This window comes from Thalassophryne amazonica, chromosome 11 (assembly GCF_902500255.1).
Source record: "Thalassophryne amazonica chromosome 11, fThaAma1.1, whole genome shotgun sequence".
Classification (NCBI taxonomy): Eukaryota; Metazoa; Chordata; class Actinopteri; order Batrachoidiformes; family Batrachoididae; genus Thalassophryne; species Thalassophryne amazonica.
This window is the reverse complement of record NC_047113.1, coordinates 44,482,465-44,496,001: the sequence shown is the minus strand read 5'-3', so window position 1 is coordinate 44,496,001 and position 13,537 is coordinate 44,482,465. Positions and strand designations below refer to the sequence as shown.

The 13,537-nt window shown below is 40.0% G+C and overlaps 2 protein-coding genes across 2 annotated transcripts in view; both read right to left on the bottom strand.

The window, feature by feature from the left end:
- Positions 1 to 1,564: 1,564 nt before the first annotated feature.
- On the bottom strand, positions 1,565 to 13,043 carry LOC117519668 (PRELI domain-containing protein 1, mitochondrial-like). The gene is made up of 5 exons (XM_034180937.1): positions 12,890 to 13,043; positions 7,944 to 8,179; positions 7,749 to 7,862; positions 7,375 to 7,453; positions 1,565 to 2,949 (listed from the first exon to the last, which is right to left on the bottom strand). The coding sequence occupies exons 1-5, from the start codon at positions 13,041 to 13,043 to the stop codon at positions 2,828 to 2,830; spliced, it is 705 nt and encodes a 234-aa protein (XP_034036828.1). The 3' UTR covers positions 1,565 to 2,827.
- prelid1a (PRELI domain containing 1a) overlaps positions 1,565 to 13,537 on the bottom strand; it is a 45,063-nt gene continuing 33,090 nt past the window's right edge. The window contains exon 7 of the mRNA XM_034181394.1: positions 1,565 to 2,629. The gene's annotated coding sequence lies outside the window, so the exon portion shown is untranslated. The remainder of the gene's footprint in view (positions 2,630 to 13,537) is intronic.

Below are 13,537 nucleotides of genomic sequence, written 5' to 3'. Positions count from 1 at the left end.
AATTTTCATCCCCAAAACTAACACCTGCATCATATCAGATCTGCTCGTTAGTCTGCATCTAAAAAGGAGTGATCACACCTTGGAGAGCTGTTGCACCAAGTGGACTGACATGAGTCATGGCTCCAACTCGAGGAGATGTCAATTGAAACAAAGGAGAGGATTATCAAACTCTTAAAAGAGAGTACATCATCACGCAATGTTGCAAAAGATGTTGGTTGTTCACAGTCAGCTGTGTCTAAACTCTGGACCAAATACAAACAACATGGGAAGGTTGTAAAGGCAAACATACTGGTAGACCAAGGAAGACATCAAAGCATCAAGACAGAAAACCTAAAGCAATATGTCTCAAAAATCGAAAAATGTACAACAAAACAAATGAGGAACGAATGGGAGGAAACTGGAGTCAACGTCTGTGACCGAACTGTAAGAAACCGCCTAAAGGAAATGGGATTTACATACAGAAAAGCTAACGAAAGCCATCATTAACACCTAAACAGAAAAAAAACAATGTTACAATGGGCTAAGGAAAAGCAATTGTGGACTGTGGATGACTGGATGAAAGTGATATTCAGTGATGAATCTCGAATCTGCATTGGGCAAGGTGATGATGCTGGAACTTTTGTTTGGTGCCTTTCCAATGAGATTTATAAAGATGACTGCCTGAAGAGAACATGTAAATTTCCACAGTCATTGATGATAATGGGCTGCATGTCAGGTAAAGGCAGTGGGGAGATGGCTGTCATTACATCATCAATAAATGCACAAGTTATGTTGATATTTTGGACAATTGAAAGATGTTGGGGATGATGAAATCATTTTTCAAGATTTTCTGCATAGAGCAAAAACTGCAAAACATTCCTTGCAAAAAGACACATAGGGTCAATGTCATGGCATATGGTCAATGTCAATGAGCAGATCTGATTTGATGCAGGTGTTAATTTGGGGGATGAAAATTTACAGGATGATTCCATAAGTTTTTCCTCAGAATTGAGTGATTCCATATTTTTTCCTCTGCTTGGTCTAAAAAAGTAAGCGTTACTGACCTGCCACAATCTTTTTTCTTGATTTCTTATAGTGTTTCTTAAAGCCAGAAAGTTGCCATTTGAAATGACTTTAGTTTTGTGTCATGTCTGTGATCTGCTTTTTTTTCTACAAAATTAAAACAACTGAATGAACATCCTTTGAGGCCAGTGATTCCGTAACTTTTGCCAGGGGTTGTACTTATATTAAATGTCAGTTATTCATGAAACACCAGCGGGCAGGTAACGTTTACTTGTAATCACAATGCAATTTCTGTTACGAGTACTATACGTTTGTCACTCTATTTAATATCTGACAAGCATCTTAAATTTATATGCAAGAAGCCCGATTGCATTTAATATATGCATTCATCTGTATCCCCACCCAGTAATATGTAGCATTTTTGTACTGGTGTACACTTTTTTTTTTTTTAAGAAAAAAGAATAAATATTTTCTATATTTATGCAGTGTTCCAACTGTTTTTACATGCTACACTCGCATGCAAGGCAGCAATAGAGCACAGGAGAAATGAGATGCAACATAGTTTACAAAGATGCTTATTTATTAACATGATAATTATTTCATTGATCTAATTAGTACAACTTGACAAATCAGAAATAACCTGAACTTAAAAAAAACCCAAATATTTCAAGTTAGGTGACGACATGGACATCCAGGTCTGACCTCAATACATTGCAGACAGTTTGGAATTACTATACAAACTGAGCACTGCCAATCTTTTTTTTTTTTTTCCCCATAAATCAGACTGCGAACTTGAAACTAAGAACAAATGTAATCATGACCACTCTGATTGGGTGAGAAAGATGAGCGTTTGACACAAAAACTACAGCTGAAGTACATTTAGCAGTGAAGCAGTACTAGCCTTTGGTGGAATTTTTTTGTGGAGTTTAGTAAATTATTTTTTGGAAAGTGCACACACAGCCTATTATACAGGAAGCCACCATGGTGACCACCTCAGATTTGGAATAATGATTTGAAAGAGAATTTTTGAATATTTTTTACTTCTAGATGAACCAGGGTCTTGTTTCCAGTGGTTTAATAGACATTTTTAAAGGAATCCAGTGGTGTTAATTACAAAAATGTGGGAATTGTCACATGGGTGGCCATACTGGATTTTCGAGTGACTGCCCAGATACATTTTTCTGATTAGCAGCATTGGATTCCTTTGTAATGAACATGTGGTCTGGGGTCATCTAGAAGCACAGATGTTGGTGGTGGGGGGGAAGCTACCCCATACAAAAATCTCAGATGGCCTCCACGGTGAATGCTGTGGGGGTGGGTGGGTGGAAGAGATCATACATTTTCAGACTGGCCATTGCATACACTTCCAAATAATGTACACATTTAATAATCTTCACAAAATCCCAACAAAGTTACAGAAATCTGACTGCTAATTTTCTACATGTTCACAAAGTGCCGTTGAGAAGTGTCAAACAGAACAGTAAATAGCATAAATCATTAATGGCTATAAATCAAACAAAGGTCTGAACAACCGTATCGAGATTGGCAAAGCGTTATCATTTTGGCACGCAGAGCTCCGTCTGTTACTGCGGTAAACATGATTTTGTATCAAAGGTCCAGTAAAAAACTTTAGTAAAACAGGAACAAGATGCTGCAAGAGGCCACTGAATCCAGTTCAGGCATTATGCGGTCCCACCCGCCACTATCAGATGCGCCCTCACAGAGGTGTCTAGCTTTGACCACAATCACCTTTTTTTTTTTACCCAGATATTAAATCACATCAATAAATGGTATAAAGAAATGTCAGTAGGAAACAAGCAGTGATTCAGACATATTGCGTCTTTGGGGCATGTGTGGTAAGGACTTTGGCTTTCTTCTTAGCTGCTAGGGCCGTCTGCCTTGCTCGCTCTGTAGCTGCTTCTGCTAATGTTCTTGATGGCGTTTCACCTACAAACATATGAAGACGATGTTCTCAATAACGAATGCATTAGACACACAAAAGCATTTATACATTTTTTTTAAATGCACAGGGCCACTGTGTAACTCTGATGTTTTGGCAAGGCAGGTATATATATATATATAAAAAAAAATTTATTGTGCAACACTGCAATAAATGGGGAACCCCCCCCAAAAAACATTTCCTCGACAAACATACACAATGCAATACTCATAATCCAAAATTATATAATGAATATCTTCTCTTCAGGGAGAGTGCTGCAGGAAAAGGATGCACTAACAACAACAACAAAAAAGCTAAAGTCTTTTTGCGGGAAGCCAGATCCTACAGATGCCTTCTTTTAAATCCCCCAGACCCAGAGATGCCCAAATTCTTTCAAAGGCAATACATTCATCTGAATGGAGGCCAGAGGTGAAAAAACAATAAGACATGTTGTGTGAATTACACACATATACAATTATATTTTAGTTTAAAAGACAAAAAATACACCTACATCTTAAAAAATGTAAGTAAAAAAAAAAAAAAAAAAAAAAACACCTTTATTCTGTTTAATGTTGATTTATTTATCCACAGAGAGCTCGTCAATTGCTGTGTGCCAAAACAGAGTACGGACCAAATTATATCGCCTCACCACATCCACACAGCAGGAAGAAGCTTGTGTGGCCGTGCTAACAACTGCTTCAGATTGTAACCACAGTGAAACAAATCATAAAATATTTTATTTCTCTGAATTGCTGCTTTGTTTTTGCGTTGGTTTTTTGACCACACTCTGTCAAATCCTCATATAATGAGGAATGGAGTGCATTTAGAGCAGGAAGTGAAATTTGCTGTGGCCTCACAGACTGCAACAACACAAAAAGCACCACGCGTCACTCTCACATTGTCCAGAGAACCAGTGGGTTGATATTAGTGGTGACTAGGGATGGGTATTGGTAAGATTTTATCGATATTGATGCCATTATCGATTCTGCTTATCGATACCTCGCGAATTTTGTACTAAAAGTAGGCTTTATAGGATTTCCATGTATTTCATTGAGTCTTAAAGTAAATAAATATGAAATTGGTCACTGTAAACTTGATCTCTGGACATAAATAAAAATAAAACAGTGTTTCGCTTTGAAGTTATTAATTCCGACTGGACTCTATCGTTCTAACTTGACTCGGCAGAGAGCCGCGCAGCGTTTGGAGCTGACGATTCTCATTTCTTTCTCCCAACAAGACAGGAGTCCCAGTTAGTGACTTTAATCTGCACAAAAGTGACTCACGATTGACATATTCAGGAATGAAAGTAGTGAAAAACAAAAAAATCTGAAACCCAAAATTACCCCCCAACACCACCCGCACAAAACTGTTTCAATTCTAGAAGCTGTGAAATACAATCGGACTATTCCAGACAATAAACAGCAGTGAGTGCAGCATCCATTTAGTGAGAGAGAGAGAGAAAAAAAAAAAAAAACTTTCCTTATTCAAATTCATTCCAGTAGTATTCTGCTCTTACTAGGATGCAGCAGTTTTCTAGTTTGGCAGATAATTCTGGAGGAAATCACTGAATAAATTAACACATTAAAAATATGGTTTGACCGAAACAAATTGTCATTAAACTTAAAATAAAACAGGGACGAAGTGGAGGTGTAAGAGTCACTAGGTGTTCACAGGAAACACTTATTTCTGTATGTATTTATTTATGTATGTTCATTGTTGGTTTTATATTTTCTGTTGTGTTTCTATTCAGGTTCTTTTTGTCTCTTTCTCTAAAATTGTATATAATAAGTATATATTGTATATAATAATCATTAAATTATTAATATATAAACAAAAATAAATTTAAAAAATATTACAATTTGAAAACAAATGCACCCGAACGTGATGACAGCTGCAACTGCTTAATGCTAACTTTTAACATTGAAAATGCCATAGACATGCTAACGCGTTAGCATCGCTCCCGTTTTTAAGTTATAAAATACATCTGTCAACTGTTTCAGAAGACCATAACAGGTCGGTTTAACATAAAAAAGGTAAATAATACTCACAGACGTATGCTCTTTAGGGTTTTAGTGGGGGGAAATTAAGTGAAAGAAAGAAAGAATAAACTAAGCAATAGATCGAAGCGCTGCTTCAATCTGCGAACCATTGCTTCGATTGGTTCAACGTTCAAAGCAAAGCCGTGCTGCAGAAAAGTTGATTACAGACCCGCTGCATTGAATGTAATCAATGTAGTGAAATTATAATTTTCCTGACAAAACACCCCCCAAAACAACGGCCACTCTGAAGGGCCGATAACAAGGAAAAACTCCATCTGGTGATAATGAAGAAGAAACCTCAAGCAGACCCACTGCTTAGTCCATCCTAACAGCCACAAGGTTTTTATAGATTTTACAAAAGGTTCTTTACAAAAAACAAACAAACAAAAAAAAAAAAAACAAGAGCAACAAAAACAGAGTCCTTAATTGAAAATACAGCAGATTCCATCTTGGGTCTCTAATACAAAGATGTCCATGTCCAGCACTGGCAGGCTACAGGCCAGGACTTTCAGTCAGTGATGCAACAGGCTCTGTCCAAGGCACTGACCACACCAATGACCGATCCTGGCCCTGCACCCCAGGGCTCCAGACTGACCTGATCCACAGGTTCTTAAACAGTTTGGTTGGTACAGGGTCAATGAGACAGGTTGTGCATTTAGGAGAAATCACAGGTTTCGTCAGTGCACCCAGTGCGATAATATCAAATCCAGTAAATCTAGGTGAGTTGTCAGCAATGGCACCCACATCAGTAACAGGGTGCAGTGGCAGGAATAAGGCATGCTGGGATATAATAGACCTAATGTCATCCATTTTCTTTTCGAAGTAAGCTAAGAGATCTTGAGTAGCAAATGGAGAGCAACTTACAGGTGGTTGTCCTTGAATCAGCGTTGCCACTGTATCAAACAGGAACTTTGAATTATACTCGTTTTTGTTGATCAAATAAGAGTAGTAGGCCTGTTTTCCAGCCAATAGTGTGTGCTTATAGTCTAGAATAGCATCGCACCACGCAAGGTGGAATATTTCCTAGTTTGAGCTACAGCATTTTTGCTCAAGACCTCAAGATTTATGCATGAGGGCCACGTAGATGATCACTGAACCAACGACAGCAGGTTTTTTTTTTGGGGGGGGGGGGGGGGGTAGTGTAAGTGGAGCGATTATGTCCAGTGTGTTTGTGATCACTAAGGTTAAGCTGTCCACAAGACTATCTACTGAATGAACATGTTCCAAAAGTGACGCTAAGATATCAGGCAGTCTAGCTCCAAGTTCATTTGTAGTTGAGGAGTTAATGCATCGCCGTGATGATAAATAACCATCTTGTCCCAGTGGACAAGGCAACTGTAAACTTAATAATCTGAAACCAGCGATGCAAGAGACAATGTCAACATTTGAGACAGCAATGTGAGCCAGGACCAAATCCACTGTCTTTCTACTAATGTGAGTTGAGCCCTGGGGGAGGTGATGGCGTAGTGGTTAAAGCATTGGGCTTGAGACCAGAGGATCCTCAGTTCAAATCCCAGCCTGATGAGAAAAATTATAAGGGCCCTTGGGCAAGGTCCCTAATTCCCTAGATGCTCCTGGTGTGTAGTGGGCACCTTGCACGGCAGTAGCCTGACACCAGGGTGAATGTGAACATTGATGTGTAAAGTGCTTTGAGCGTCTGATGCAGATGGAAAAGCGCTATATAAATGCAGTCCATTTACCATTTAATAATGCATCTATAATGTATGATTTGTACAGGGTTGTACAGATTTGTACATGGATCTTGAAGTCACCAAGAATCAGAATGTTATCTGCATGGTTGCCAAATTAGAGATAAACTCACCAAATTCATCGAGCAATTCACAATATGAGCCCGGGGGCCTATATACAGTGACAAGGTAGCATGTTTGAATTTTATTCCTCTTGCTTTGGCTATTATATGTGGCATCCTGAGCAGAGCAGAATCAAATACACAAATGAGTTATATTTTAGACCCCCAGGAGCCAGTAAGCCAAACCCAGATTCATGAATAAAAGCAACAACTTCACCTTGCATTGTATCGTGAGGGACATAACTAAATGTATACGCAGGTGGGCAGGCTTCATTTAAGGGGTGGACAATGGTAGGTTTCAGCCAGGTTTCACATAAACTGGTAATATCTAGGTGGTGTTCCATAATTATATCATTTATAAACAATGATTAAAAAAATCCATACAGGTGTACCTTATAAAGCATTACATCTCTAATTAAAAATAGTCAGATGTCATAAAAGGTCCATATTTTGCACCTGTAGATTAAATAAAACAAGATTAAAGGATGTCTCAGTTTTGTTATTGAACCAGAGTGTAGCCCTCCACTCTCATGGTTATTAATTAAATCTGAAATATCCATCAGTTGAGTGGAACAACACTTTACCTTGCATTTTTGCTAGCACAAATTCAAAACCCTTCATGGTCTTTGCAACACTGGTCTTGAACCTTGCAAGGCCAAATTCCTGAAACATGGAGACAAAAACAAAGTCAGCTGGGCAGGATACCTTCAATGACGTTGTCAACAAGTTATTTATTGTTACGTGTTCTCAGGATTTGACATAAGCAGAGGAATATTTCAATTCCATGCCACATATCAATCAGCAATTCAAACCCTGACAGGGCTTCAAGCTCAGCTGTCATTTTCACACAGCAGTTACTAATTAAAACACGAGCTGTGGGTGGCTTAGTCTCGCCCTTCAGATGCCCCACACTCTGCCGCCTGGGCTACGAGGCATTATGGCGCTCCACCTTACTGACCTGAATAGCCCGAGAGAGCCCATAGATGTTGGAGGAGATCCAAGCTTCTCTTCTGATCTCCGTCCAGCTGCCATTCTCAGCATTAACACGGTACTCGCACCGTTCCTCAACAGACTGAAGCACAGAAACCCACAGAAAGATTAAGACACAACCCCTTTTTACCTTTTGTGTCAAAGGAACTGAGCTTTGTAGTACCATGAGGCGAGCATGGGTGATGTTCCACGTTACTGTAGTCATAGTACTAGCCTGAGGGTCCACAATAGAGTCCTCTATGATGTATGCCAAGCTGGCCATGTGCTTTGGAAGGTACCGCTCCATCCAACGTGGAGCTCGGCTTGTTTTGGTCAACAGGCGTCTGGAAATGAGGCAGTTGGCTGGAGTAACCTCTCGGAAAACTATGTCCTCAGTCAAAACATGGTTGCTTGGGGAGAAAAAAAGGTTGTGCAGAAGTTACACAATGTGAGTGTTGTGACTTGTAGGATGAGCAGAAGTAAGTCAAATATAGGCCCTGAGGCCCACTGGTGCTGATGCTTATCCAGGAGTTTCATTACAAAATAAAATAGAAATTGTAATGCTAACAACATCTCTCATTCACTGCTGTGTGGATGAGCGGCGCCGTGTAACATTATCCTTCAGTCTCAGCTCAAGACGTGAAAACGTGAGACTTAATATCCACTTTGACGTCTCATCAGAATGTTTCACAATTTTACAAATACAGACCACAGACTAAATCCGACCACTTATCTGTATACAATACTGGATAGCTCATTGGCCCACACGCGCCATACAATCCACTGACACAAAGTGGTGGCCATCTTGCCACTCCCAACTTATGCGGACCGCACACAGACAGCTTATTAGAACGTCAACAATTTCAAGTAATAATTGAACTAATTCTCTCATTTACTTAGTTTTGTTCTTCGGATAATGTATGATTGATCCCTCCTAATCTATGCCTGTCATGATTAGCTATTTATTTTTTCTTTTATTACTTTGACACTTTCTTCCCTTCTATTCTCAGTTACTCATATCTCACAGGGACAAATACTCAATTCGCCTAAAGCTCCAAAAGTATGCACAAGTAGATCTAATAAATGTTTTAAAATAGTTTATCCAACACAAAACATAACATGTGGCTACACATGTTAATAAGCCACTTATTATTATTATCTTTGCCTATATGCTGCAATAAGGGCGAGAACTCTTCAAATTATTGTTCATTACTTCCCATTTCAGTTATACTCACAGTTGAAATGTTCATCCACAGCCTTTTGTCTTGCGATTTGCGCAGGTTATAGCTGCACATGAAGGTATTTTTTTTAACAAAAATACAAAGAATAAAGTTGCGTGCGCCTCATTAAAGATCAATAGAAAAGAGTTCAGGAGCAGAACATCGGAGTGGTAATATGGCAGCCGGTTTGCTTAAAAAATATTGGCCAATGAGCAATCCAGTAATATACTCGTATAGTGATCAGTGAATCCGACACGCCCCAGGAAAACAAAAATAACATTTCTTCTTCTTTTGAGCTTACTGGTGGTTTGCAAACCAACACGATGCATTACCACCACTAACTGTTTGGGTGTGGAACATTAATGGATTCTGACGTTTGCTATCAAAACTAACGCAGAAACGTTCACCACATAAGTAAAAAACAAATTTCTGTGAATTTTTGGAAAACTTTCATCACTGAATTAAACAACTGAACAAATCTTGAGGAATTTCAGTGCATAAAAGGGCAAGGGTGGAAGCCTAAGGTGAATTTAGAGCAACATACGCTGCCTTCTTTGTTCAGGGACATCCACACAAAGATGATGCAAAACCAGATTGTGTTCACACTACAAAGACATGGGTAAGTGTAGGGAATTTTAAAATGAGGAAAATGCAACAACCACCCCATACTGCTGCACACATAAGACATGTTTGCAGGAAGAATGCGACAAAAACAGCTGAAATTCTTTATCGCCTGGTTTCCTCAATGTCAAATCATCTCAAGTGTTGTGAAAAACAATGGCAACATTATGAGGTGTAAATGGTGTAGCATCCCAACCTTTTCTGATTTGGGGTTGTACAATAACGTAGGGCAGTGTAACAAAAACCCCACCTTAAATAGCTATTGTAAAAATATTAAGCATGACAAAATTGGAAAATTTGTTTTTTAAAAGAAAGAATCCACTATGCACTGTCTGGTGTGCTGAAAAACCCAGAACAAACAAACAAGTACAGCAGATGACAAAAACTCTGTCCTTATCACCTCTCTTGATCCACAGCTAACAACCTTATCTGTGAGCTAATATTATAGTGCGAGTATGTGTGGCTGTCAGGGCAACTAGGTCTTTCGTATCTATTGATGATGGCTGACAAAACAGCAAGATGAAATCTGTTGCATTCAGGGCTTCATGCAAAAACAGTCAGTGTAGAAAGAAAATTACCCCCCAAAATACAGCAGAAGCATCACAAGTCTGACAGGCAAAAATGTTTAATGCTCTGCATCAACACAGTTAATCACAAGAAGAATCCAATTCAGCTTGGATTTCACTAGTGGAACAGAAAACACCAGAACAACCAAGAACTTAAGCGATCTACAGCAGAAACCTGGCAGAACACCACTGCATAATTGGGATGAAATGTTGCTTTAGGTGATGTGTCTCAGTGCCAGACTTGGCAGTCTCTGACTGCAAAAGATTTGCACCACAATACTAAAAAAGAAAAGAAAAAAGTACTGTAATAAGGGCTGAACAAATCTGTCATTTTATGCCCGAGGGGTGTCACAAGAAACAAATAATAGGGGTGTCACGGATCACAAAACTCACAGTTCAGATCAGATCACGGTTTTAATCAGCAAAATGTGGACAGCAGAAAAAAGCTGCTTCTCATTTAAAAAAAAAACAGGAATTAAAGAACAATGAAAAACAAGATGACCAATGATTTATAATCTTCAAACACATTTTGCAATTTGAAGATCGTAAATGCTGCAATATGTTCAAGTACAGTTTAGTTGTATATGAAGAGTACTAGTGAATAAAAAGTCATGAAAAGAAATTTAATAAGAAATCAATAAAATGAAGCAGACTTGAGTCTATAACTTGAAATTATTTTTTCAAAAGACTGAGGAACTATTTTGAAAAACTATTTCTACAGCACTTTCATGATAAATACCATTCTGCAAAAAGGCAACTTTTTTCTCCGCTCACAATTACAGTGATAACATGATTTCACTGACCAATTAAACATACAAACTACTAAAAAGTAAAACCTCTTCAGAATGCACCATTTAACAGACAAAATTTAGAAAGGCTGTGGACCACCTTACACAGTTCAGTAAAGATAACTACTATGGTTATCCTTACGGGAGTTACGTCACTCCAGGATAACCCCTATGGCTGGCCTTTTGTGTGGTTGCAGAATGTGCTTTTACAAAATAAACTAAATCATCAACAATACTTAAATGACATAAGGCTATGGGGCCTTATTTTGTAGCAAAGTATTTGCAAATTAAATGCAATCTGCATTTAATGAAACAAAGAGATTTTGGCTCTGATAGCCGTTCATTTATAGATACTGCATGCAAATTAGTGCGAGTCCCGTCTGTGATTGGTGGATGGTCCAGGGGCGGAAACAAAGCAGTGTGTTTTTTATGCGTGTGTCAGCATAAAGACACACTGTTGCAATCGTTGACTTGGAAAATTGTCTCGTCTTTTCCAGCCTGACATTTGTTTTGGACATTTACGGGGCCATATTGTAGGAAAAAGTATTTGCCAAATGTGTTTTGATCTCTTCCAAGGAACCAGCCAGGCTTAAACGACAGCAATGGTGATGTCATTGGTGCTTGTGCCCCCTGGTGGAGGCACACAGACAAGTTCCACACATACATTGCTGCACGCATTTACAAGTCTAACGCGGCAGATACATTCACTGGATACACACACAATAAATCAAAACCGCTGATTTCGTAATTATGAGAAAAGATCCTGTAATTACGAGATCAGGCTATTTACTTTTATTTATTTGTGTACAGTGGTCCCTCGCTATACGCGGTTCACCTTGCGGCCTTGCAGTTTCACAGATTGTTTTTAGTGCAATTTTGCATGCTTTTTTTCCCAGCGCATTGTGTTCTGCGTCCTTATCAGGGGCCAGTCGTGGCACCGGTCGGCATCACCGCGATTGCTCTCACTGCCTCCGATGCGCTTACTGAGTCTGCGGCTCGGTAAACGCAGCAGCGGGCCACTCACACTGCCCTCCTGTCTGCTGTGCGGAGCTGCGCTAAATCTGGCAACAGGTCCAGAGACTCACATCGCTGTTTTTGATGCAGATGTTGACCGCAGCCGCAGAGCTCCGTGGCCATTGAATTTTACAAAATAAGTTAAATCAATCAAGCTATAACTTGTAATAAAATCCAGTGTCAAAATATTGTGATTTCAAACATCACTGTAAAAACTGAGAATGTCTAAACTTGAAGCCAACCCTTTGCATGACACTTAAAGGGCTTCTGTAAGTTGATACAGAATAAATGACACTTTCGCCATATGTTTAGGAATACACACACATTATTAGCCGATTCACAAGTATTGCACTTTTGACATTAGTTGGACCGCAGAACGTGATAAGAGGCAAGTGCAGGAGTAACTGGGGTCAAAAAACATAACGATCCTCCTGAGCGCTAAATCGCTGCTTCCATATAAAGCCGTTATCTCTTCCAGCTAGACGCTTAGCTCGCAGTAACTGCGCTGAGTGGATGTTGTGCACGGCCAACGAGCACGCTTGCAGCACGCTAGCTACACAGCTAGCTTAACGTGAAGCTAAAAATGTTAGTGGGTGGATGAAGAGTGCTAATTTAAATCCTCGATATGGAGCAACAACACAGCTACCTGTCCCGGGAAAAAGTCACCTGTCCGGTGGAGCAGTGGGGTTGTGAGGTTGCACACTGCCCTAGAACAAGCGTCTGCAGGCGCCGTTCTGTTCGCAGACCAAAGCCTATTTATTATTCTTTAAACTGCAAAGTACACGCCTGCATTTGCAGCGGTTGCATTAACAGTAAAACCTCTGAACGGGCAAGCGCGCAATAACTTCACCTTTGCAGGATATATCCAAAGAGCACAATGGAGGAGGTTAGCTCGAAGGCTAGCTCGCTGCTAGTAGCTACTGGGTCGCCCTGGTGGCGGCAGCCGCCGATCCAGCGCAGCATCTCCGCCGCCAGCCGCGTCGCCCGGAGCCGCGGAGCTCTTCGCCGTGGGCTGCTGTCCGGGAACAAGCTCCTTCTGGACGACCCCCTGCTGCTTGCGTTTCTTCCTTGCCATTATAGCGGCGTCAGTATACGCCTTGACCAAGTTTGCACCAGTTTCCACTTAATTTTAAGAGCGCACTTTCGTATCTTCTCGACCTCAAAATGTTCTCGCTCGCTCTCTCCTCCATTCAAGACAACAGTCAATATGGCGGAGGACTGGCAGCAACACTCAGGAGGTCATAGGTTAAAGAGAGAGTGTGGGCAGAGAGGCTTCATTCGACACGAAGACCGCCGCTGAAAGCTTCGTTAGGCTGTGAAGCCACACGACCCATATTTAGTGTGAGCAAGCCCCTACTTTCTTTATTGTTCAGTCATTTCAGCGTCTGGTTACAAACTACTCAGTCTATGGCCGTACACTTAACTCTAATGTGATTTTCGGTACACATTGAATAAATATACAAATGTCTGCTTGTTACAGAGGCAGAGTTGAGATAAAGGTTTTTTTTCTTTACAATGCTCTATTATGTGATGCATAATTAATTTCACGTTTCATTCTGTGCACATTGT

Bases quoted from the DNA above. Each gene is read 5' to 3' on its own strand.
- LOC117519668 (XM_034180937.1), bottom strand. From the start codon at position 13,043: ATGGCAAGGAAGAAACGCAAGCAGCAGGGGGTCGTCCAGAAGGAGCTT. The intron at 8,180-12,889 runs GTAGCTACTAGC...ACAACCTTTTTT, and splicing joins GCCGCCACCAGGGCGACCCA to TCTCCCCAAGCAACCATGTT. The intron at 2,950-7,374 runs GTAAAGTGTTGT...ATATGTTTGTAG, and splicing joins TGTGCTAGCAAAAATGCAAG to GTGAAACGCCATCAAGAACA.